Genomic DNA, 26,382 nt, shown 5'->3' with positions numbered 1-26,382 from the left:
TAGTCTGAAAGTGATTACTTTTGTTAAGCAGAGAGAAATGAAGCTCCGTTCCTAACATGTACTACTTTGTGGTGCAGATAAGCAGCAGGTGCTGCAGATCCTTGATCGACTGCAAGCAAAACTGCGTGAGAAAAGAGATTCCCAACATAATGAAAACCTGACTGTTTTGCGTAACACACTCAGGAGCCCTTTGTTTAACCAGATACTGACCCTCCAGCAATCCATCAAGCAACTGAAGGAACAAGTGAGTGTAAAATTACAATTGTTGGTGTGATGATAACTATAGTGAACTTGGAATTGAAAACAAGGTATGTAGGCGTGTGTTAATGAGGGCCCTCTCATTAATAAGCTGTAACTTGGTGTGAGTCAGTGTTGGGCTTTTGGGTTTTTTTTGGTCAAGCGTCACTACTGAAATGAGAAGTGGTATCACAGCAAACAGGTCATGGGGACATGTGCTTTGAAAGGGATGCAGAAGAGGCAGGCATTGAGAACCACATCAGTCATAGAAAAGCATCTGCAAAAGACATCAGCTCTAGTACTTTGAGTTCTGACTGCAGTTGGAACGAGGATCCTTTGTTTTTTACAGAAGCTAAATGCTGTTTATCAGCTATCTGGCAGCATCTTTTCTCCTTAAAAGACATCATCACTTAGTTCCTGCTGACTTGTACAGGAATGGTTAACCTGTTTTGGGAAATACAATCTAGAAAACCACGCCTGAAGATTTGCCAAGCTCTGATGCAGGTGTACCCAAGCTAGCTTTAAAACGACTTGGCTCCAGCAGTGGAAGGAACTGGTGTGGATTGGTTTCTAACGCCAACTGACACTTCGATCTTGTGGACATGGGTATCAGTGACACATCTGTGTGAACAGGTCTCACTGAGCAGTTAGCAGAATCAGGCATGCAAATTTAAAATCAGGGACTAGCTTGGCATACCCTAAGCAGCAGCAATCCCTGTCTCTGCTGTTAACTGCACCTGCCCAGCTGCAGATACAGAGGGTGGGGGTCAGGGGGACAATGCCATCTTTCTGTCATTGATAAATGTATTGCACGTGTTCCTGCCAGGGTGACATGGTAGTAGTTGTGCCATTTGTTTTCCCTCCTTCCCATGTTCACAAAGGTACTGTATCTTCTCCTGTTCCTTCCTTTCAAAGCTTGGATGCATGCCTGCAAGCTATTCAAGATAGACGAAAATGCAAACCTATGTAAGATCATGCTTTGTGACTGTGGCATAATGGAATTTATATCCAGAATGTTCAGAATTATCATATGTAGAAAATCTTGGTTTTCTTGAAATTCTTTTTAAGCATGTCCCTCATGAGCAGTTTCATTGAGGATGGGATTTTTCAGTTTACTATGTTGCAGTTGGAATATTTCTGCATTTCTTCATTGTCAGGACTAAGCATTGAACTGCAAGTTCTAGCAACGGTAACGTGTTCAATGATAGCTAGCTTGTATCCTAGGCTGTCTCTGGGGAGGAGGTAATACAGACAGGCCTTTGGCTCCTTACTGACTAAGTGACTCTTAAGAAATTTGGATTCTTGTGCCCAAAATGTCTAGATTTACCTGACAGTTGCAACAGTGTTTGAGTGCATCTCTAATGTTGTTGCTTTTGCATGTGTTGCTTCTGGAATATCAGGGTGAAAAGAGGATAATGGGCACGGGCAGGGAAGCAGGATGAAAAAAAATTGAGAAAATGAGGGGAGTAGAAACACAGCTGAAACATTCAGGGAACTTTTCATTCCGAAAAACAATTTAAACTTGATGTGGTAGCCTTGTTATAGGTTATATCTTAACATTGCCTAATTTATACAGGTGAGTATATTTGTGTGAATAGGCATATATGAACATATGTATGCTTGCTGCTTTGGCACTTTTCACACAAGATGATATGTGTGGAAATCTATTTTGTTTTTAATATTTTTTTTCTACATCTTTGTTCATTTTCAACAGCTCAATTATATGCCTCCTGACCGGTCAGTAGATTTTGATTTTACTAAGAGAGGGCTGCTAGTGTTTGCTGACAAGTCAGTTGCTGCTGGGAGCGTGTCTGTACCTTGCAGTTCACCTGAACTCAAAGCATCCACCTTCACTCCAAACCTGGGAGTTAATGAATTTAATGCAATCATCCAACAGATGGCAAAGGTAAGGCTCTCCGGCTTAGTGAACCAAACTTATTTTCCTTTAATGCCAAACTTTTTCTTGCAGGCTTTTGGAGTAAATTTTCAAACATGCACTTCTGTTGTGTATCTGGGAGTGTGGGGCTTCCAAGCCAGTAAGAGAGTAGAAGTGAGGATAACTTTTCCCTGTGAAAGATAATGTCAGCTCTGGCAAGTGGTTTGGTGGTGTGGGTTATTTTTTTTTTTTTCCCCTTTGCCAATTTTTTTGTCCTACTTTCTACAAAACACATCAATGTAGAAAAGAAATTTCAGTTGCCAGAAAAATTTTCTGGTATTTGATGACACTTAATTGAAAATGAACGTTTTCTGCAGAAACTTGTTTTGATGGAGAGACTTGTTTTATCAAGTACATTTTAAATTGGAAATGTACCAACTTTGTTAATATATGAACAGTGCAAACGATTAAAAGAACTGGCATGTAGTATTTTATTTAACTTTTCATTTAGTATGTCTTAACTTTGCCAGCCAGATGCTGATTTCATTAACATGTGATGTAGCATGTACCAGATGCTTATGGAAGTTGTACAGGTGCAGACATCCACCCATGTGGGATTGGCATTTATACCACAAATGTATTGTTCTGTGTTACTTTGAACCATTAATTTAATTGGTTAGTCATGCCTTTCTATATTAAGTAACTGTTGCTAATTGACTACCTTAATGTAGCTGTAATATTTTGAGCATAACTCTTCTCATTAGTGTGTCATTAACTCATCAGATAAAAGATTTAGTGGTAAAGACTGCACATTATTTTGGATAAAACAGCTGTGATAGCAGTGCATTCTCTAAGTGATGGTTCCCAGTAAACAACTCCAGAAATCTTGTATTAGAACTGAAAAGCAGGCAGTCACAAAAGCAAACTTTTTTTAGCGTTAAGTGTGAACTTGCGGGGGGGGGGAAGGAAATTAATTTCTTTATTTAAAAGCTGCAATCTTTTGAACGCACACCTAAAAATCGGCATTAAAAGCAAGGGGAGCCAGAAGACAAGTAATGTAGTTTAGCTATGCAGCATTTCCAGAAATCCCAAGTATATTGCTCTAGACGGCACTTCGTTCATAGTTTTCATCCAGTTTGGAATTCATCTCATAATGTGAATGAAGTGTGAAAGCAGCTCTTAAATTCCCTGAGGTTTCAGAACCTCAGAGTGCTTGCATATCCAATACTCTGCTATATTAAAAATAATAAATGAAGGAGCTTTTATAGAAATAACATATTCAGTATTTTGCCTTTGTTTAGTCTTAGGAGGAGAATAATTCTCCCAGTGTTCATAAATTTTGAACTAGCTCGTTCTATTGCATTAAAAATTAGTAAATCAATTTTTTTCTATTTTATTAGGGGAGACAAGTAGAATCAATAAAGATTGAAAAGCCTTCTGTTGGAGGTCTTGGATTTAGTGTGGTTGCCCTTAAAAATCACAGCTTGGGAGAAGTTGGTATCTTTGTCAAAGAAGTCCAGCCAGGAAGCATAGCTGACAGGTGAGATCTTTATAATTGTATTGGAAAATTGCAGTATTTCCATTAAGGGAAAAGTCATGACTTTCACATTGAAAACTCTATCAGACTAACATGTTTGTCTGGGTTATCTTCTGGGATATTTTGTTGGTGGTATCTTGAATTCTGGCTTTTCAACTAAATGGACTCATGTTTTGAGGATCAGATTTTCAGATGAGTTTTAAATACCTGAGCCATTCATAAATGGAATTTCCAGAAATCGTGACTCACTTAAGAGAATCTTGAGTACTGATTAAAAAACAAAAGAAAACTCGGAAGAGAATACAAGGAAAATAAAAATTAGCCGCCTCCTGAATTTTTATGCATTGTGTCCCTGAAAGATTCCCCCCCCCTTGTTTCTTTATTTATGTGCCTATGACAATACCCTATTTATAGTTGGTTTTACTGTTTGTTTCCTGTGTAAATTTAGATCCAGTCCTCCCGACAGATCCCTGCACAGATGTCATCATAGAATCAGGGCTTCAGGCAGTTTCTTCCCGTATTGTCTGTGGGTTTTCACCCAACAACAAAAGACAGAGCAATCTTTTAAAAATAAAATGTGATTATAAAACCACAAATGTTGGCATGAGACAAATGCAGTGCTTGGAATTATGTTTCAAGAAAATGTGTCTAGATTTCAAGTCATTGGTGTCACTTTTTAAATAACACATGTCAGGAAGTGCCAACACAGGATGACAAAAAGAGTGGGGAGAGGTTGGAATGATAATGGCTATGGGCCCACAGAGAACACACCAGAGAACACTTAAAGAAAAGCATATTAGGCTCTTTCAAAGTGGAGACAGATGGACGGATCCGGATGTCAAAGGAGGGTGAATATCTCACTTTAGGATTTGATGACCTGCTGCTCACTTTCTTTGATGAGAGAATCTAAAATATGGTTAGTGCTCGAAGAAAGTGATTTCTGGGAAACATCTTAAACATTGCATGATAAAAAGGAAGTTTAAAATGCGTTAGTTAAGATGTGCAGTTATATTGTTTTGGAGTTTATAAATTTCCCCAGCATGCTTCCCATTTTGCTTCTGAGGCGAGATCTCCTGGAGACTTTTTTTGGATTCCTACAGAGCTTTGAAGGCAGTGTCTGTCTATGTAACAGTTTGGTCTCGTGCTCAGAATGAATATTTAACAAAGGAGATGAGTGATGGTTTCTCTCTTGTCACAGATCTAAATTCATTGCTAGGGTGAATTAACTGTGAAATTTATATTATCTTAAGGTATAAGTTGAACCGCATATTGCTCAAAGAAAGTTTGATACTGTAAATTTTGAGTAAAATATAAATATGCAGCCCATCAGTCCTTAAATTAAATAATGATACAAACCAATATTCTAGCCTGAGTTGTGGGTACTTAGAGATAGTATCATGTAGTGCTAAACATAATGAAGAATAGTTCCTAGTTCATTGTATAACTGCAAAAAAATTTTTTTTCTGCCCTGTAATTCAATATCAAGAAAGAGTGAGAGAATGTCATTGAATTTTGAATAAAAGCAAAGGAAAAAATTGAGCAAATTTCTTGGCCATGATAAAGTTGGAACAAAATATGGCTGGGCAGTTCAGTACAGTGTGGATTGCATGTAGTTTGTGTGTTGGTGAAGACAGTCTAATAAGAAGAGTATTTTTAATATATAAATTTTTAACCTTGCGTAACTGTGTATTTTGCATGTTCACATTTAAATTACACAAGCCTGTTGTGGAATCACTATGCTGCATTTTAAACTTTCTTTTAATGTTTTGTTAAGGGATCAAAGACTAAAGGAAAATGACCACATACTGGCCATTAATTGCACCCCATTGGATCAGAACATTTCCCATCAGCACGCTATTGCCCTCCTCCAGCAATCCACAGGATCCCTACATCTGGTTGTTGCTAGGGAGCCAGTTCAAGGAAACAGCAGAACTTCGGCTGTCTTCTTAAGTGATATAAATCCACCTGAGACCGTGAGTTGTTGTAATACTGTCAAAATCAGATTTTTGAACTAATGCTGGATGTTTTTCTGTGGTTGTAAGTGTTTGGGTTAGCAAGCTTTACGTATAGGGATTTTTTTCTTTAATCAGATTTTATATGTGATGACATTTCATTTAGACTGATCATGCAATAAGTGTAAGGCTCCGATTGCAAAGCTGCATGAAGTTGTTATAAAATAGATCCTGGGTTTTTATGGGGTAGCAGAAGCTTTAGTAGATCAACATATTCTTAGCAGCAGGGTCTGTTCAGCATAGGCTGGGTAAAGCATTTTACGAGTATATCCAGCTGAAACCTACTTGTGCTCAGCAATTAAAGATGCTCTGATTACATCTTAAAAGAGCGTAAACATAACCTATCGTGAGCACTGCTTGAAGTATCCCAACCAGTTTAAACTTAACCTGCTCAAAACAAAAAGCCTTGTCTTTGTTTATTTATCAGGGCTTTTTTTTTTTTTAATCTGCAAATTTCATTGATTGTGAACTCTTATGTTGTCTTGAACAAGCAGAGATTGTCACTGGGACATGTAATGAGCTAGGGCTGAACTTCCATCTGTGTTCAAACCATATGGTGCAGGTGGCTTCACTGAATTTGGTCGAACTGCACACCTAAATCCAGAGTTTTCAGTATTGGAATCTTAATTTATTATGCTAGTAGGTTTTGATGAAAATCTGGTTAAGAGCAGTGCTTTTCCTTATTGTCAGTAATTATTTCCCTCATGATTATTACAGAGCTAGTGAATTCTGAAGGTTTTAGTGGATAATCAATATTGTTTATTGCACTGAAAATTTTAAAGAATTAAACTTTAACTGCTTTTTCATTGAAAGATCTGCACTGAACAGACTAACAAAATAAAATACAAATATATGTCTCTACAGGGGGTCTTTAACTTCTTTTATGATATTTAACTGGCTTTGGCAAAGATTTTCAATATGCTAATAAATCCTTTATTCACAGAAGACTTAAATCTGCCTACTTTACTCCATTTTGGTTTCTGTGAGATATTAATCTGACAGAAACATTGGCTGGGTTTGAGTTGCTTAACAGCTTTGTTATTTTCAGATTGTCTTGTAGAACATAAGGTCATGGTACAACGTAGCTTAGAAACATGCTTCCAATTCAGTATGGCAGAATATTGTACTGCGCTATTAATTCAGCGTGTACTGGTGGTGTTTAAAGTGTGTAAGTGAAATAACAGAAATAAGCATTTGGGCAACGCTAAGTGAAAACTAGGCCAGTGCAAGCTCCTCGCCTCTGTTTTTCTCTGTTGTTTGCAGTATTCTTGATTTATGAAAACCTAAAAGGATAGTTTTCATTTTGGCAAGAAAATCTTAAAATTGCTTTTTCTTAGTCAAGCTTTTTCCTAGTATCCTGTTATCCTGAAAGCGAAGGACAAAATGTATGTTTAAAAACAGATGAGAAATCCCGCTGCGTATTTATAAGGAAATGAAGCTGACTGAACAAAATCCAACAGATCCCCAGTATTGTGGGGTAGAGAGAGAAAATTGCTCTGATTAGTTCTCGTCGTTCCTGGAACATGTGAAAGTGAGAAACATTAAAGATCAAGCGAAATTGAAATCTTCTGTTTTTATTAATTGCAGATTCACTGGGGCCACATTGAAGACGTTGAGCTGATTAACGATGGTTCAGGATTAGGCTTTGGAATTGTAGGAGGAAAGTCGAGTGGAGTAGTTGTAAGAACAATTGTTCCTGGGGGATTAGCAGATCGGGTAATTTGTTATATTATGTCATTTCTTGTTTGATTGTAAAGTATAATTAACTGGTTTTGACAATCTTAAAATAAACTAATACACTTAAACAAAAGGAAGCTGATAGCATCAAAGTCTGAATGCCAACATACACTTTATAAATAAATATGTTGAAGGTATGATTGAGGAAAAAGTCAGCACCTGATATGAATTAAGTTGTTTCTCAGACATGCTTTGACTTTTATAACATTGTTGAACATGCAGAAATTCTGAAAAGTTGTCTAACCTTCGAATATTTTCATTACTTTTGATATTTTATGCCTTTCAAAAGTCTGGGGGAGGACAAATACTCTTAATGGATTTGCACATCCTCGGTAGAATTTGGCGCATTTGGCAACATCTATAGGGACGAACTCTCTACATGCATTCTCAGGCAAGAGAACCTGCCCTATTGAAACGATGACATTGCAAGATTCAGTTTGTAGATTGAAAATGTCCTATTTTTAGTGGGTTTCATTCTAAAGGGGTTTTGGTCCCTGCCTTGTGGTCTGACCAGTTCAAGGAGACACTTTAGGATTGATGCAAAGCCTTTCAAAGTTACTGGTATTTTTTAAAGTTCACAGACACAGTTTGCAACCTTTGATTGCTAATCTTTAAAGACTCGGTGCTAAGTGTTGCTACATTTCAGGAGTAGAACACGTGCAACAGCGAAACAGATTTGGATTTTTAATGTGAATTTGATCATGACAAGTTACAGTATTTGAGGTCTGGAACACACGCAGATAAGATCCAGTAACATACAAAAGAGAGAGTCTAAGGTACTTCCTCTAGTATAGGATGGAAAAGAAAACTGGAGTTTCAGAGCTTTACTGGAAAATGTTGGCTTCTGCTTGACTGCCTCCCTCTGAACCTGTCATGTACAAATGAGCATTTTTTAATTATTGTGTAACACCTGTTTTGCTGTAAGGAATAGAGTGTTTTGGCTACAAATGAAGTATGTAAGTTAAGAACTCGCCACATCATTCTCAGCTGAATGAGACATCGTTAAGAACACGTGAAATAATGAGCACATATACATGTTAAAATTGGATGAGTTTGTAGATGATTTTGAGTTAGTTCTGGGAATAACTCCGCTATGATTGCTGTATGAATCAATGCACCTGAGGTGGTAGAGCTGAGCTGATCAATACCAGCTGAGGATTTGGTCCTATAAATGCTTGCTTACAATAGAAATGATGATGTAGGTCATGAATCGTAATTATCATGTAAAAAATGTTTTGTGTGGAGTCTTGTTACCTTCAGTGGATTTAGTCGCTTCAGTTGGAGCTAGTCATACGAGAAAAGAATTGCCAGGCAATATAGAAGTATTAGGAAAAACTCTAAAGGGTCCTAAATCAAGATGCTGTGCTTTTTATTCTAACCCCTGTCTGATGAGGAGTATTCTATGAAACAGCAATACATAACAACCTGTGAGAATATAAAACTTTGTTGCTGTCTGTGTTCTCCTAAATGAGAACAGTAAACTTTTTCTTAGTAATGTTGCTATTCAGTTTGTGTATATTTCTCAGATTTGGAAAGGTTGGTTTACCACTGTTAATTACTGTGGAAAAAACAGTGTGTGATTGTGCAAATGCATCCTTGAATTATTTAGTATGTTGCCATGGTGGTCAATTTCACCGTATTTTCTTGCATTGGCTCTCATGGCCACGAAGATGCCTGTACACAGTTTCAATTTTGTAATGAAAAAGAAATTTTATGTATAGACTGGAAACGTTTTTTGCAATTTTATTTATGTTTGAAGGATGGGAGGCTCCGGACAGGAGATCACATCTTACAGATTGGAGGGACCAATGTGCAAGGAATGACCAGTGAACAAGTCGCACAAGTGCTGAGAAACTGTGGAAATTCCGTTAGGATGATCGTTGCAAGAGACCCAAAGTTTGACATTATGGAGGCTCCACCAGCTCCCGTGAGCTGGCCAGTCAGTACATTACCTTCCTTTCAAAATGGAAATGTAAGTATCTGGTGTTTACTTATGACATTTTTAAGTGTGCTTGTGGCTTGTGATCAGAAAGGAGGAGGAGAACAGAGTGTTCTTGAGACCTAAAGTGCTTTTCCTCTTCTGAGTTTCCAGATATCATATGCGTGTATTTAAGTAGTCATTATTAAAGTTCTGCCTTCTAGAATTTTTCCCTCTTTCCTGTGTGTTATTAATACCTATAATCTCAGGATCGGAATGACCAGCTTTACAGAATTTACTTCAGAGTGAGTAATTTCATTACCAAGACCATAAGTGTTATCGATAAATGATACTTTTAGTTCTCCTCCTTAGCTCATTATATTTTTGCTAATCAATCATTTGTAAGTGGATTTAAAACTTGACTGTGAATTTCCCTAGTCTGAAATCCAGAGCGCCATGGCCACACCAGAATTATTCAGCACAATCTTCTTTTTATGAAACATAAGTGTAATGTTTTCATAGTCTACGCTACTGTCTGTGATAGGAAATATATCTAAAAATTTTGAAACTTGTTTTAGCAAATCTTATCATGGTCATATCAAAGTCTCTTGTTTTTGAAGTCATTCTTTTCAGTTTTGAGTAATTAAAATCAACAAATGCTACACTAAGTGTACAGTAGGTCTCGAAACATAAACAAAGCTGTGCTTGTGTACCATCTGCTACTACTGTGCTGCTTAGATTTAGGTGTAGAATCTGAGTAGCCTTTTCTTTCGTGTCTAGTTTGTTGAATACAAGTGAAGAGAGCTATTTTTTTTTTTTTTTGAAGCATCATTTTTTAAAGGTCAAACTAGCAGTCATATGGTTACAAACTCACCTTCTCACTTACTGGGCATCGTCATTGCAAAGGCACCCATTAGCTTTGTGTCTTGCGTCGCTCTGGAAGACTCTGGTGGCTGAGGCTGTCGGTAAAGTCTTTTGGGTCCTTCTCAAGCCCCATTTCTCAGAAGAGGGATTGGTGTAGCAGGAAACCTGAGTGGCAGAGAGGTGGGAGGGGGTAATCTGTATACGTAAGGTTGGAGTCTTAAAAGTGGGCTTGTCTAATACTCTGAAAAAAGGCTTTCCTAGAGAATCAGCATCATTATGAAGCACTTCTTTTCTGGCTGTATCATATTTTCAAAGGCCCATATTAGAAAAAAATAACATGGTCCTGGTTTTGTTTCCTCTACAAAGTGCTATTTTTCTCTCTTCCCTGCCTCAAAGGTGGGCCTGTTTGTCACTAATCGATCCCAAGCTTTGTAGATACTGCAGCTTTTCTAAAATGTTATTCCTTCTGGATGTCTTTTCAGTGTCCTCCTTATTCCTGCTATGTAATTTACAGAGTGGGGAAAAAAACTCCATTACAATATAATCTTCTTCTTTCTGAATGTATCTATTGTTTTCTGAACTAAAGAGTGCCTTCATATTTAGATTTGAAGAAACTCCTTTTTCTGGTGTTGAGAGATTTGCTGAAGTCAAGAATAGTGGCTAATCTGAATGTATTTATTAATTTAATGATGATTTTAATGGTCCACCTTTCAGTTTGTGTTCTGATTTACAACAGAACCTTTTTCTATAATCTAATTTCTCTCTGGTTTCTGAGTACTTTCACCAGCTGTGAGCTTCGGAATAGAAAATATTTTCCTTTTCCTTTTTGCAAACCAGCAGAAGGGCGTTTTTAATATATGGTTAGTTTTTTTCAGTTTTATATTAATATTTTATTTCCTTTAAATTTGCTGCAGTAGACAACAACTGAAACTACTTAAGTCTGTGCATGGGCATAAGAAAACAGTCGTATTATCTGTACTCTCCAAGATACTGACAGCAATATCAGCAGCCTCCCTGTGCTGACTGTATTTAGGACACTGTACTTTGATTCTTCCAGACTCCACTTCTAATGTTTCGCATTCTACCAGTAACACTACTTAGAGAAAATTTCTGTAGCAGCAGAGCACTGGCTGTGAAGGGCTTTTGATTGTCAAAATATCAGGACTCCCAAGGCTGCAGCTCCATTTCAGATGTTGCTATAGGCATGTTTACTGTTTCGGTTCCCTCTTCTAAAGGTAAGTGACAGAGCATCAAAACTTATCTTCATCTCCATCAGCGTCTTATGGAGCAAGAGAGTTGGAAAGCATTTAATGAGCTTAATGAGTTGGGTAGTGGAGGGACGTGTGTGTGATAAGAAAGGAGATAGCTGGCCATCGATTTCTCTTTCAGTGAAAAGTGAAATAGGTACGGCCATAACTTTGTCCTGCTTTTAATATAGGTCCTTCCAAAGCTGATATTTGGCAAGCATTTGATTAAACTTCTCTTTTGTTCACTCTCTTAAGACATGTTTTCCAATTTCCCGGTCCATTTTTTGCTGCTGGCAGTGACACAATCCCTCTCGATTTCATCACTTTAACAGACCTTACTCTCATCGTCATCATCTTTTTGATCTCATTGGACTGTATCAGATTACCGAAAACAAACAACTGTATGTATTTGAGTTTATCCCTTGCAATCCCAGGTCTATGTGCTTGATTGTTTTTCTCTTTGGTATCATCAGTGTCTTTAGTGTGTCCTGCTTGAACTCTGTCTTGCAGTTTTGATTTTTACTTCTCAGGGTAGAGCTGGACAGGCATACTGAGGCCAGCTTTGTGGGCACTTTTTTCCGTAGACTCCTCCAGTGTAAGGTCAGATTATATTAAGGACAGATCATGTTATGTGTTTCTCTTTTCAAGTATTGTTTGTTATGGGAAGTCATCTTATCAGTTCAACAATAAAACATTTCCAAATGAATACCTTCCCTTCCCCTTCAGGTCTTAAAAATAATTTTCATTGAATGCGAACTAATGAGTCGTCTTTGCGTCCCATTGCCTTAGACAACTTGGAGGCTTCCAGTGCTCTTTGCTGTTTGGTGGCGTTCAAATCTGACCAGGATCAAATCAAAGTCGTTAAGATGATGTGTGTAAGAGTGACTATTGGAATGGTTTTGTGGTTTGGGATCTAGCATAAAACCAAACAATAAGCTTAAACACCTACCTAGTCTCTTGTATTTGCATTTAAGTAGGCAACTGCTTCTGTAGCAGAGATGTGCCTACCATGGATACACATGGCTTCTTTCATTTCAGGGCATCAAACCGGTTTGTTTTGAGATCCCCTTCCTGCTGCCCCTCACTTCCTTAGTAGGTGATAACAAGGAGAGATAAGCATCACTTTTTCTGACAGAAATGTGTGATGTGATAACACTGTGTATTTATACCAGGGTTTTTTGCTTCTTAACTGTCCAGTAGAAAGAGCTCAGGCAAGTGGATTCATTCCATTGTTTATCAGGACTAACATGTGAAAGGGAGAGAAGAAATTCTGAGGGTATTCAGGGTTTCTGTTGTTTTGTGGGATTGACTGGGAAGTTTGTTGTTACCAAGTGGCAGTGGAATCCAAAGGGAAATGGCCCTGGAGCAGTATAACGAAAGCCTTTGTTTTCCATAAAACAGGTATGTGGAAAAAGTATTAGGAAAGAATTTAAAAAGTAACTAGTGACTTTGAATGACCCCTTATTTTCAGCAGATCTTGCGTATATCTCTTGCAAATATGATCACTCCTAAAATAGGAAAATCAAAATCACTGCTTACTTCTCAAGATCTTAATTAACCTGCAACATTGTAACGGTACTGGGAAATTAAGAGATTTTTTTTTTTACTGTCTTGTGCTCTATTTATAGGATGATACCAACCTTTTTGAGACCTATGATGTTGAGCTTATAAAAAAGAATGGACAGAGCCTGGGGATAACAATTATTGGATATGCTGGCACATGTGATGTAGGTGAGTTCTACAGGATTTAGTAAAGACTAGGACAGAGGCTTCTCAAATACCCTTTATTTACTGTGGGGAAAGTGGATAGTGCTTGTTTGAATCTTACGGAATTTATGAAGAAGATACTTGGAGAACTTGCTGCAAAGTGGAATTCGGCCTCAAATTTTTTTAAAGAGTTGTAATTAGTTTACAAAAATAATTCCCATGTGACTGCTGGACTGTGAATTTTACGTGCTTCTGTTACTGTGCAAGACATTAAACTGTAACAGACTGTTCCTGCACGTACAGACTCTAACACAGGTTCCTGTCCGCACTGTTCCTCATTTTGCCCCTGTGATGTATAGCACAATTCGGATAGTGCGTTTTAAGAAGAATTTTAAAAACAGAGTATCGGATGTTCCCATTTGGCATTAACTTTTGAATGGCATCTCCAGTATGTACAAAATAGCGTAACGCGCAAGTTTTCGTTTGTCTAATGAATTGTAGGAGTTAGAGTGGAAACAATCAGTCAGATTAACTAGTCCATCTCTCTGCCAAGCAGGAGATGCAGAGAATCGTAGCTGTGTGTGATGCGTATGCCGCCTTCACAAGATGATGTACTTGTCTTTGGCAGATGGCTGTTTCCGTGTCTAAGCTCTGGGAACAGATTAAAATACCTGTGCTAGGATATAGGGACATGGAATTAGGTTGTGGGTTTTTTTTTCTAAATCCTTTTTAAATTAGAGCTTTTAACTCATCTTTCAAATATTGGTTCCACAAATTATATCTTTAAAATTGACTCAACTGAATATCTGGTTTTACGCAAAAGGGGTGGTGCTTTTTATGCCCTCCCCTTCCTTGTGGGACTCAATAAAGTATTCTGGGAATGTGGTGCAGCTGGGGTTCCCAGGAGATCCCGGAGATGTTGCTGGCCGGGAATCCCAGGAGCGCTTGCCAGGAAATGGGAAAAGGTAGAAGGGTTTTGGTGAGCATGGACAAACCATGTTGAGCAGGTGTCTGAAGAAGGTTAGTGTTCAGAAAAGGATGGATGAAGTGTCAGGATTCACTAGAATTAAAGATCAGCATCTCATATTTTGCGGGAGTTTGTGTAAAGAAAGGGTTACTGTTTCAACTGGTGATTGGGTTTTTTTACTGTCTTTTTTGGTTTTGTTTTAATTTCCTTGTTCTAATTAGAAGTTAGAATTAATAGTCAAACATCAAACGTGACAAAGGACAGCTTTTCTAATTTCCATGTTTCTCTTTTTTTTTTTTTTTTAAGAAAAATCCTTTTTGATTAAGATTTAAAGTACTAAATTCTTCAGCTGTAAGATGATTGAAGTCCTGATCAAAGTACTTAAGCACATACTTTACTTTTAGCTTAGGTAGTCCTATTGAAATCAAATGCAGCATGGATTTAAGTGATTGTGGTTTAAAGCCTGGGTAAGCACAAGGATGAATCCATGGAGGAGGTGGCCTTTTCTGGGCCGTTTTAAGGAAAAAATGTTGAGGTCAGTGTACAGGTGGTTGTGTTGGTGCTGTTTTTTCCATCGGAGATCCTCAGTTGTTCTGTGTCAAGCTGCGTGAGTGGTAACATGCAGACGTTGGTGGTTTACAGAATCATAACTTTGTGGACAGAAGTGTGTGAAAAAGGCCGTAATTAAAAATCTTAATAGGAAAAGAAACAAATTAGGTTAATGTAGTGACTTGTTTCTGTTCCCCCCCCCTCTCCCTGTCAACAGAACCTTCAGGGATTTTCGTGAAAAATATAATACCTGGTAGTGCTGCTGACCACAATGGCCAAATTCACGTTCATGACAAAATTGTTGCTGTAAGTAAAATTGTCTGCTTATATATTGTTGTAGAACTAATACTTCATTACACATCTTGGTGGTAAAAGAACAACGTAGTAAAGACTTTCTCAAATTAATTAAACCTTCTCTGCTTTGCAGAGGAAATAATTTGGTAGTTCATATTTGTTTAGGTAGATTTGTAGCAGAAATGAGCTTTGGCTTGCTGTGGTTAAAATATTATTTTATATTCAAAGTAGTCGTAAATAGTAGTTAACTATCAAAGAGGCAAGCATTTGGATTAAAATGTTTCAGAGTGGAGAGTCTTGGCTTTTGGCCTGAAGTAAAGTTGAGCAACATTAGCTTCTATTTGGATTGAATGGAATTTGAGGATGGTTAAGATTTTGCAAGATGTGGCACACTGTTTATGATCCTTAATGACTATGTAGCATAGTGTGGATACAATCAAAATGTTAATAGTCACAATTTAGGTTTAAAAACCCAAGCTTTATGTGTAGAAAAATTAAAACCCATTGAATAACAGTGATTTGAATAATAGCCAATTTTGTATTCACAGTACAAGCAGGAATGAATTACACAGTCTTTTTGTTTTAAGAGATAATATTTACAGAGATATGATTTTAAATTACTTTTAAAATGTGTGCAGTGCCAGACCTTCCAAAGTCAGCTTCTCCTTTGTGAGAGTGAAAATTAATACAACCTTATGCTTTTATCTGCAGCTTTGCAGGAGAAGCCCCTATTGATGCATGATCTGACAGTGAGGTGAACAGAGTATTTTGGGTGTAAATTAAAACATCTGAATTAATGTAAGAATTGGGCTGTTCAGAATGGATTATATGAACAGTTATGTGTATAGGCATGTGTGGGGCATGTTAGAAATCTGTGAGAAAACTAACAGCGATAATGAACTGAACAGAGTTCTAGGCTGACTACTCTTGCTGGGAAGCTTCATCCACAACACTCCTCAAGCTGGTTTTTGTAAGCAAAAAAATTGTAGGGGGAAATCAGTGCGTACTTAGATTGGTAAATTCTGTTTTGTGGTTGCCCCATGAAGACAGAAGAAATTACTGTTACGTTTCCTTTTAAAATGCATTTTGAAAATATTATCTAATTAGTGAAATGTAACTGATTTAATGAGATTGTTTTGCAAATACTACTGTCGTGGGTGAATAACCCTATAATTTCTGCAGAAAATAATGTGCATATGCATGCAGCCTGAGAATGTAATGTGATTACTATTATATGATATGGTTTTCTTTTTTTAGGTTGATGGAGTTAATATACAGGATTATACAAACCAAGAAGTGGTAGAGGCGTTGCGTAACACAGGACAGACTGTATGCCTTACCTTGCTTAGAAGGAAACCTTCTTCTACTGTTTCTTCAGAAAGAACTTCAGATGCATGTAATCCCTATTTTTTTTTTCTTTTTCAACTTTCTCAGAAACAAATTTTATTTTTCACTCAATTTACAGTTACCTAATTTAACAGTTAGGTCTAGATACCACATGATCCTCTATTTTGTAAGGGCACGCTGTAGAAAATGAGATACTTAAAAGAGGAATGGAAAGAAACAGAAATGAGGAATTTGGGAAAATTGAGTGCAAAACTCCTGTGTAGCCCCCCCCCGCCATGTGATTTATTTTTTTTCATCTGTTTTTGCAGTGCAGCCAACTATTCCAACCTTTGTGTCCCCTGGAGCAGTAAGGACTGAAACTGGTGTGGCCACTAAGAATGGGGAAAACCAAGAGCAGAAAGATAATCTTCGAAATGAGAAGAAGCAGAATCTACATAAGACAGGTGGATAGGATATCTTACAGTGTCTTTTCTTTGGAATCTTTGGAGTCTTTGGAACTGTCTTTCATCTGTTTTCAATGCTGATGGGCTGTCGTGGCTTACTCCATCTTTAGCTTTTGCTCTGTAATGCTTTTTATTCAGGTCCCCCTGAAGTAAAGCTCTCCCTGTTGGATTTATCAACTCTCCCACCCCTCCTTGTCCCCAAAATGTAGCACTGTCCACAGCTTTGCCGAGAGTTCATTCTGTGTCATCACAGAGGTCACTGATGAAGATTCTGGATAGCATTAGCCCCTGTAGCTATTGACCTTCTCTCATAACTGGCTGTCAAGCCATTGGTTAATGCTGTCTTTGATCCCAGTGGTCCATTTAGTTTTCAGCGTATTTAGCAGTCATCAAACCCATGCTTTCTCAGTTTCCAAATGAGAATGCTGAAGTAAATAGCGTCAAAAGCTTTGGTAAATTTGAGGTGTATTACACCCTTCATCCACATAGCTATTTTAGCAGTCGGAGTGGTCAGTTATTGGGCAAATCTATATTAACTGTTCCTGATTTGCCTTCTTATCATTTTTATGTTATGACTTCAGAAGTGGATTCTGAGAAGTATCTCATCATCTCTCCAGGTCCGAAGGTGAGACTGACTGGCCTATAATTCTCTGGATCGTCCTCCTTGCATGAAGTTTGCCTTTTCTAGTTATTAGTGATCCTCCTTTGATTGCCATGTTTTGTTGTGGGTTTGTTTGTTTGTTTTGATTATAGACAATGGAGGTGTAGCCCTTTCAGTACTCTGGAACGAATCTCATAAGCTCTGTAGAGCTAATGCCTCCAGCTCTCCGGTTCCTCTTTCTAGCCCTGGTCCTACTCTGATGACCTGAGGTGTCCTGCCTGCAGTCTTCTCCTGACAGAGAAGATTTGTTCATCCTCCTCTGCCGCCAGGGCCCTGAACCAGATTGCTGGGTGAACAGCATCAGGAGATGGAACTCTTTGGAGCTCACATTTACTTCCCGATCCAGTGTTACCTCAGTCATATCTATCTTCTTGCCCTCACAGGTCTTAGGCTCCTGTGTCTGCAGAGTCTTTAAAAAATATTCTGTTGGTTTTGTGTACATCATGTCTGATGCCCATTTGTCGCAGTTTCCTCTTCTGGCACTGTGGTAACTTCATCAGAACTCCCCTTCTGAGCTGCTTGACTTGGCCTCCTGCAACCTCTGACCTGAGCTGCAGCATCCTCCCTCAGGAGTTCTGACTGTGTAGGGCTTCCTGAAGGACCAGAGGTAGCTGCGGCAGCAGGGACAGGAGATAATGTCTTGTGACATGTCTCGATTTGTAGGTCATTTTCCACACGAATGGTGCCATTTCCATGAACATCTGTCTCACCTGTGTGACACTTGCCATGTAATCCTGTGAGATTCCCCACTTGGTAATGAACTTCTCCTTGCTTCCGATGAACTTCTTTCTTCCTGCTGCTTCCCAGACCCAGCTCATTTCCCTTGTGGTGCTAATACTGTTGAGTGCTGCTTCCTCCCATGCCACTGCTGGAAACTAGAGCTCAGTCTCTAGACGTGCAGTTTCTGGCTTGCTTGTCCTGAGCTTACTAGTGCAACTGGAAATTGTTGACTGCACACCTATGCAGGCAGGTGAGAATCTCTGGTTTGGCAAAGGCTTAACAGGCATGTAAAGACCTGACAGCTGGAATCGGAAGGTGGACAGGAGTTCAAATTAGGCATATGTTTTTAACAACAAAGGCAATTGGACATAGGGGCAGATCACAAAGGCTTTGGTTTTTAGCTGACTTTTGAATCAAGGTTGGACGTCTTTCCAGAAGGCGTGCTTCAACTCCCCTACAGATTTCTGGGCTCTTCTACAGAAACTTCTGGGTGAATTTCTACAGCTTGTGTTAAAGTCAGCATAAATTATCCTTATGGCTTCTTGTTTCTAAGATATGTAGATGTAATAGAGGATTCTAAATTATGGCTGTCAATGAATAACAATTTTGCTATGATCATGGAAGATCTGTCAGTATTAAAGACAACCTGGAAACGAGACAAATGTAGCAGTTCCTATGTTCCATTCTGGTTTACTTTTTTGTCCAAGCCTTGTAACCAGACATCCTTTGTTGTGACTTTTGCGTGTTCTCAGAAATAGGAAGCCAAAACAGAGGTGGCTGAGTAGCTGAGATGTGAGGCTATCAAAGTATTGTTTTAGCTGTATGAATGGAAAAGCGTATATTGATTTGTAGTTACAACAGATTAATAACTTAAGGATTTAGCAGTAAGATGTATTTAGGGGCAGAAGAGCCAGCAGGACTTAGACTCGCTATGACTGAGGCTAGAGAAGAGCAACACATGCTGTCCTGTGTCACGTACCCAGTCCTTTTTTACTGGGGAACTTTCTATGCATAATTTTCTACTGAAGCGAACAATATCTCTGTAGTCAGGTGCTGACTACTCGTGATTGGGTTGTCTTGTGTCACAGGCTGCAGATGCCTGCCCTGACGCAAGGAGAACTTTCTGAGGAATTTGTTACCTAATACCTCGTGCTGTGCAAATACGGTATATCAATGCCAGGATCAGTTTATGCTGGCAACTAAAATTGCCTTCAGCTGGCTTGCAGTTAACAAACTCTGTTAGGCTCAAGGTGTGTTATCTAGATATGCCTTAGCTGATTCCTGTTCTGCTGATAATCAGCTTGGATCAAACTCTATTTTTGAGCCCTCTTCATAGCAGACCCAAACTGCTTTGATGTGGATCCACTGCCTCTCCATAAATACTCCAAAGCCCTTAGTTTCAAAAGGAGTTTGTAATCAATTTGTATGTGTATGAGTGTCTCCCCTTCAATTCTAGCATGGTGCAAATCTTGTGATCCCCTTCCTTGGAGCTCTGCGGGGTGTGATGCAGATGCACCTGGGTCTGGCAACTACTTCATTTCCTGGAATTCACAGCTGCCGGTTGGACCCGTGCTGATTCCTTCCAGGGGCAGCGTGGTGTATCTGCACTGCGTTCCCCTGTGCATCGCGTAGCAAGCGTACTAGGACATCTTTCTATTCTCTTATGTATCCAAGGTCCCCTTACCCTGGAGAATACAGGCTAATGTGTTTGTATGTGCAGTGTGTCTTGGGATACCAAAATTTAAACGCTGAAGATACTGTTTGCAGTTGGATACTGCCCTTGATACCATCTAGCAGTGCTGGTCCTCCTTGGGCGGGCAGGATAATGCTGCGGGCATGACTTCCAAACTGAGTAATGAATCAGGAACATTTAATGCAATGGTAAGCAAGTATCATTGCTTGATGTAGTGAAAAACCACTTTAAGTTACAAGGTTCTGCAAAAGCTCTGTGCAACTATAAAATGTATGTGAGTATCTCTGTTCAAAACTTGAAATACTTAGTTGCAAATTTTACTCGGACTGAAATACGATGTATAAGATTTCACCTTGGAATAGAATTTAATGGCCAAGTTTAAATTCCAGAGATAGGTGCTTATTTTGGACATGGTGATGGGCACTTCATTATAACGGTGCTAAAGTAAATACTGCTAATTTAAGGCTCTGACTAAACTCTGGAAATGCTTTTAGAAGTTTAATGTAAAAGGTATGTTTTATAAAATATGTATTACTTCCCTTTAAGCGCAATTGTGTGAAATTCGTATTAAATTGTGTTTCCTGGAGAGGCATTAAAAAGTAATTCTGGCCAGGCAAAACCATGCTTAAGCAGTTCTGTTACAAAGGCAACATGGTTTAGGATGCAATGTGCAGGAGGCCTGAAACTCTCTGCTAGCAGACTAGAGGCAATTAACTTAACAGCTGCATCTGCAAGGCTGCAGGCTGGGCGGAATGGCTTGCTTTTGCCTTGCAGCAGTACTCCAAACCCAAAGATGTGATGATGGCGCTTAAAAATGGCTGGGGAAAAATATCCAGCAGCAGAGCAGATAAAGGTAGTGCATTAATGAAGTGCAGTAGACCGCAGTGCACGGCCTTGTATAGTACGTTTGTGAAACCAGGAGGAAATTGCAAGAAGATCCCAATTTTGAAGATGCTGGCAATTTTGACCAGGAAAGATTATTTTTACAGTACACTTGGGATTTATTCTTGATGCTTGCTAACTAGAAATAAAAAAAAAAAAACCTGTATGGAAGTGCAGACAGAAGGACAGACTAAATATATTAAATAGAAATAAAAAAAACTGTATGGAAGTGCAGACAGAAGGACAGACTAAATATATTAAAAGTTGTTGCTAATGAGAGCTGTCCCTGGCAAGCGTTTTCATTTCTGAGGCCTTGCATGTTATAGAAGATGTGGTACGTATGTCAGGTCATGAGAAATCCAGCTGGCTGAGAGACTAGAAAGAAACTTCCTATTAGCTGCCATGTGGAAAAAGCTGTTTGGGGAAAAAAGGAGCATTTTAAGTGAATTGGGTGGATTGGAATTGAATATATTTAATCCAAATCCTTCCAACCAACGTTTCCACTGTTCTGAGGAAGTCACAGGCAAGGCCTTCAAAGTGTGTTTGAAAGAAAGAAGGGGGGAAACTTCAAATGGAGACGCGCATCAGCACTTGCTCTGAACAACTCATAGATTTTGGTAATGTGTTTTGGAAGTGACGAAAAAGTCTGTATTCAGCCAGCTGAACACAGCTTACAGTTACTGAACTGAACGTTGAGCCTGACCCTAAGATTCATTACTCCTGGTGAGCCTTAAAAATCTATATTTGGCTGCACAGGGGATTGCAGGTGCTTAGGTCCTGTGTGTTCATGCCTTAACTTTGTACTAGCAGAAAAAGAGACTAAAGAATTTCTGTCCCTATGTATTTCTGCAAATAGAAGGGGCAGAAAAACGCACTGGTGTTCTGGTTTTGCTACAGCTGGGAGGTAAAGATAGTGATCAGCCTGTGCTTGATAACACGAAGACAACTTCTTGGAAACTTCAATTACATTTCAATGGAGGAAAAACCCCTTAACTCACAGCTGAGAATTTCAGGACAATTTGTTTTCCCTTTTTTTATTTAAGGAGATAATTATTTAAGAGAGAACTGTCGGCTGTATTTACAAAGCCAAATTTTTTTTCTTGGTGGGATTTCTTTTGGGTGGCAGAAAATAGTTATCTGAATTCCTGGAATCCTTGAATATCTGTATCTCCTTGAGCCTATAGGTTAAAGAAGCTCTGGATATTTCCAAGTGAAAGCTCAGTTGTTGGGCTCTGAGGAGTGGGGTTTCTCAATAAAGATCAGACAGAATTTGCCTATCTGACGTGACGGAAAGTGAGCGGAAGAGACACAGTGATGGGTTATGTTGTTGTATAAGTTAACTTAAATCTTTGTTTTTAATGAGCTGAAAACTTCAAAGTTATAAAATGATGTAATGAGGGTTGTATTGCAGAGCTCGTGTTTTATCTTTGCAGCCTAGAGAGGTGTTGAAAGCAGAGGCCGCCTGGCATCCCATTCGTGTTGGCTTTTGCTAGTAGGTAGGCTCCGAGCTTCTCTTGGTGTCTTCAGAATTCCCCCCTTGTGGTATTTTACTCACTACTTTGTGTGCAAAATGTGAGGTTGTGATTTACATCCTAAATTTAAGTACGACACATCAGCAATACTAAGTGGTCTGTGCCTTGTCTAGACATCTGACAAACTATTACAGTCGTTCAGGGGGAAAAAAAACAGTTTTCGGTAATTCAGAGCCCAGTTGCTGCTGCTGTAGCTGCTAGATGGAATTTGCTTTAGAGCTTGATTCTTACCAGTTAAACATTGCTTCGGTTTGGAACTTTATATGTGCGCTGAGCTTCTGGATGAGGTCAAATGCAGGGCAGCCAGTCATTTTATGCTGTCTAGCTCTGTCAAATTGTCTTACATGAATGTAATACTGCCTTGGTTGCATAAGTAAGAAAGCTGAAAAGATATAAATGTCAAGATAGCCAAGTTCCCACGGAAGACTGGTTTAGAACTGGAGCTTATATTAAAGCTCATGTTACTTACTGGCCTAATTAAACTAGACAAGCCTTTATACCTGCCAAATATATAAATAAAGCCTGGGACTGCGTTGTGCTGATGCAGCCCCTCGATAACAGCAATATCTTGTCAGGTGTTTTACTTCTTAAGGGGGTTCATTTTGGTGGGAGATGATGCTTCCCTGGAGTGGCAAGCATTTTTATAGCAACAAATTATGAAGTCGTGTGAAATTTGTTTTGCAGCCTGGATGAATGATTTATTTACAGTACTATATGGTACAGGACTCACATCTCATCAATTCAAGCATCACCTCTTCTGCTTCTCAATTGAATAAATCACATGTTAGCAGTAGCTGACATTTTGCATTGTTTTCCTAAGAAAGACATTTTCGATTTGCACTGTTTGATAGACTCAGCTTAATGCACTTCCCTTTTTCAGATTATTCCCTCTAATCTTTTATTTACACTGAATTTATATTGAAGTATTTAGGAGTAACTGTACTTCTGAATGTACAATATGCTTGTAAATCTAATATTCACTTTCATATTTAGGAAAACTCCCACTCCCTCCAGCACATGAGTTGAAATCCAAGTGGGAAAACCTGCTGGGACCTGAATACGAAGTTATGGTATGTTATCTTTCAATAAACTACATTCATGTATGTCATTTCTTTAAATTACAGATCTGTGTGCTTCGCATTACAGGCTGTTTATTCAACGGTTTAGTGTTTGGAAGAGATCAGTAACATCAAATTTTGATTCCCTTATCATCAAGGCTGAAATATAGAAGTGTTATAATGAGTTGTTCAGGTTTTTGGTTTGTGGGTTTTTGTTTTTTTTCATTCTGTTTATATAGGTACTGTTGTTATACAGATACTAGACAGAAACAGCGATTTAAGAAAATCAACTGTTCTTTTAAATCTGCATCATAGCAGCCACTTAAAATATGTGGCATTTTTATGATTTCATTTATGATCTATTTGTTTTATTGTGCACTGGGAAAAAAAGGCTCAGGATGGAGCTCCTGTGTTTCACGAAGAATCTTACAGTTTTATTAGAAGAATGAAAGAATGATTTTCAAACGTGCTGGGAAAATAGGAAGTAATTCACGGTAGTGTAACTTTGTGGTGCCAGTGTCTATTAGATATTTCTTCACTTCATAGTAAATAATTGCCAAGCAAAAGATTGTTTTGATGAATCTGCATAAGGAGTTGACTGAAATTGTAATTCACTACTGCTTTTCAGTGCTGTGTTAGCCAGCGAGTACAGATAAAAGACTCCAGCCAGTCTTTTTCCCGAAGACTTAAAAAATTCTCACCACCACCAAGAAAATGCCCTGTTTGTCTTTGCAATGCTTGTCCAGTTGATTTAGAGACACTTATTTTTACTACTTGGAGTAGCCATCGTTCCAGTCACTCACTGGAAGATTTAAAGTAGCTTTAAGAATCGCCTTGAGAAACTCGCTTCTCTTCTTTCCATTAGCACTCCTTTAAGATCTGAAGTTCATGTAAGATTATGTACGTGATGCAATAAATCTGTTTGGCTGCCCACTTCAGTTGCTTGGTATTCCCATCCTTACATTTCAAGAGTCTGATATTACTTCCCTTAGCACTATCACACTTCCCACAGAGGACAAAAACCTGCTTAGTTGGTGAAACCGTCCGTTTCTAATTCTTCTTTAGCTGCCACCAGTAAAATGTCAGGAGTGAAAATGTTAATGATCAGTCCTTTTAAATAATAGAAGGAAACTGTTGTGGCATCCCATTTTGAAAGTAATTTTTCGGTTCTTCCAGTTCTTGCCGTCTGTACCTACCTCTAGTCTTGCTTGGCTGCGTTCAATAGCAACGTTTAGTTCGATTTCAGCCTGATAGTGCACTCCCTATTTCACGCCATCCTCACTCCTACGCTCAGCCCCCAGAAAGTCACCCTGAAGCTGCCTACGGATTTGAGTATTCTCTCGGAAGTATTTCTCTTCAGAGGAAATAGCTGTTTGAAGAGAGGGTTTGGTGTCACTCATGGCTTCTGTGTTGCTGATCCTTTGTGGCACCGATGGAAGGAGCCGAGATCCTGCTGAAATGGAAAGAGACCCTGAAGTCCGTACAGGGATGTATGACTGCCTGGTATTTGTTGCCAGGTACCGAAGCGTGAGCAGTCAAGCTGAGGAGTTATCAGTCATAGATTCATTTAGTTACAACCACATGGACAGGAAATGGATTCTGTCTGTTGGGGAAAAATACCCCACGGACTGGAAAACAAAATGCTGGAAGCCCTCTTTAACATTAAGCCTGAAGAAAAAGCCGAGGCTTAGTATTGTTTCATAGGTAGAAATTTCTAGTTTCCTGCAAGGCTATGTATTTTCCAAATCTAACAAGTTTAGCAATCCTCCCAAACATATTCAACTTCAGTGTCCCAAACTCCAACCCAGGGCCATAGATCACCACAGATGTCATCTTATGAGATTTAAAATTGGAGTGAATAACTTTCTAAGGTTACAGATAAATAAATTATGTTAAGGAAGAACATTACAACAAAAGTGGTGGTGAACATAGTTACTTTATTAATATCAAAAAATGAAGATATTCTGAAGGGATTTCTTGTCACCATTTGAAATAATCCACTTTGCATTCAAATTTGGTAATTAAACTCATGTATTTCAAGCCGTGTTAGAAACATGCTGCAGAAGATGGTGGTTTAGTCTAGATGTTAGGTGGCTGTAGTAATAACTTAAGCTATCCTAGTTTTCAAATTCTGATTGGCAAGTCAGTTTGGGTATTTGTGTCAAACATAATGGCATTTTGTGCTTATACAGGATTACTGAACTTGACTAAAATTGGCACTCAGACTTCGGGAATAGGATAATATCGGAGGCTGCTAATAGTGCATAATCACCGCATGCCTTGTTGTAAATGTTCTGTGTCTGAAAGATTTTTCTAACATTTGTTTAAAATTATTTTATGTCAATGTGACTTTGTTTAAGTACAGTTTATTTTGCACAATTTTTTTGCCAGAATTCATCATTCTGGTAAAGTCTTTATTGTTTTGCTATTGAAAAATGTTACAATGTACGATTTGTAGGTTGTGAATGTGGATATGCCCTTTACGGATGATTCGGAGCTCCAGAAGTACTCCAAGGTATGACTTACATGATGGTTTCCTTTATGGTATATGTTGCCAGAGTGATCTCAGAATGACACGTTTTGTTTCAAAAACTTAGTGGCTTTGTGGCTCTACCGTACTGGTCCAATATCTTTTCGTAGTATGGGCAAATGAACCTTTTAACACACCACACGCACAAAGCACAAACCCAAACCATGCATATAAGCTTCAAATTGTGGGGTACTTAATTGCATTGAAATTCAGTTGTTGAAAGCCAGTACGGACTGGAGCAGAGGATGAAACTGTTGAACAATGTCATCGTCCTGCAGAGGAGTTTGCCGTAGTGATCCTGACTCAGGGAGAGGGAGGTCCATGTAATTGACAGCTGAAATTAATTTCAGACTTTCAAGATATTTTCAAGATATGTACATTAATATTGTGCAGAAGAGGTTTGTGGAGGTGATGCATTTATATACTTGTGGGGATGTCTCAGTGAAGAAAGGCCATGAACTCATAAGCAGACATGGGTGTGAGGGAATGTTGAGGATCAATGGATTGCTCCTTTTACTTGAATATCCAGAATTAATTGGGAACCAGAAGGACAGTCAGTGTTTCAATTTAA

General features: G+C 38.6%; 1 protein-coding gene across 4 annotated transcripts in view; it reads left to right on the top strand.

Annotated features, from left to right (window-relative positions):
* Positions 1-26,382, top strand: part of PATJ (PATJ crumbs cell polarity complex component) — a 157,772-nt gene that overhangs the window by 5,987 nt on the left and 125,403 nt on the right. For all 4 annotated transcript variants that reach the window (XM_063343079.1, XM_063343083.1, XM_063343080.1 and 1 more), the window contains 12 exons: positions 78-244; positions 1,952-2,143; positions 3,514-3,653; positions 5,425-5,623; positions 7,250-7,378; positions 9,159-9,371; positions 13,057-13,159; positions 14,869-14,957; positions 16,203-16,341; positions 16,601-16,735; positions 23,217-23,293; positions 25,740-25,796. In XM_063343079.1, the coding sequence (XP_063199149.1) occupies positions 78-244; positions 1,952-2,143; positions 3,514-3,653; positions 5,425-5,623; positions 7,250-7,378; positions 9,159-9,371; positions 13,057-13,159; positions 14,869-14,957; positions 16,203-16,341; positions 16,601-16,735; positions 23,217-23,293; positions 25,740-25,796 (1,640 nt within the window). The remainder of the gene's footprint in view (positions 1-77; positions 245-1,951; positions 2,144-3,513; positions 3,654-5,424; positions 5,624-7,249; positions 7,379-9,158; positions 9,372-13,056; positions 13,160-14,868; positions 14,958-16,202; positions 16,342-16,600; positions 16,736-23,216; positions 23,294-25,739; positions 25,797-26,382) is intronic.

This window comes from Chroicocephalus ridibundus, chromosome 8, assembly GCF_963924245.1.
Source record: "Chroicocephalus ridibundus chromosome 8, bChrRid1.1, whole genome shotgun sequence".
Lineage (NCBI taxonomy): Eukaryota > Metazoa > Chordata > Aves > Charadriiformes > Laridae > Chroicocephalus > Chroicocephalus ridibundus.
This window is presented reverse-complemented; position numbering and strand designations above follow the sequence as displayed.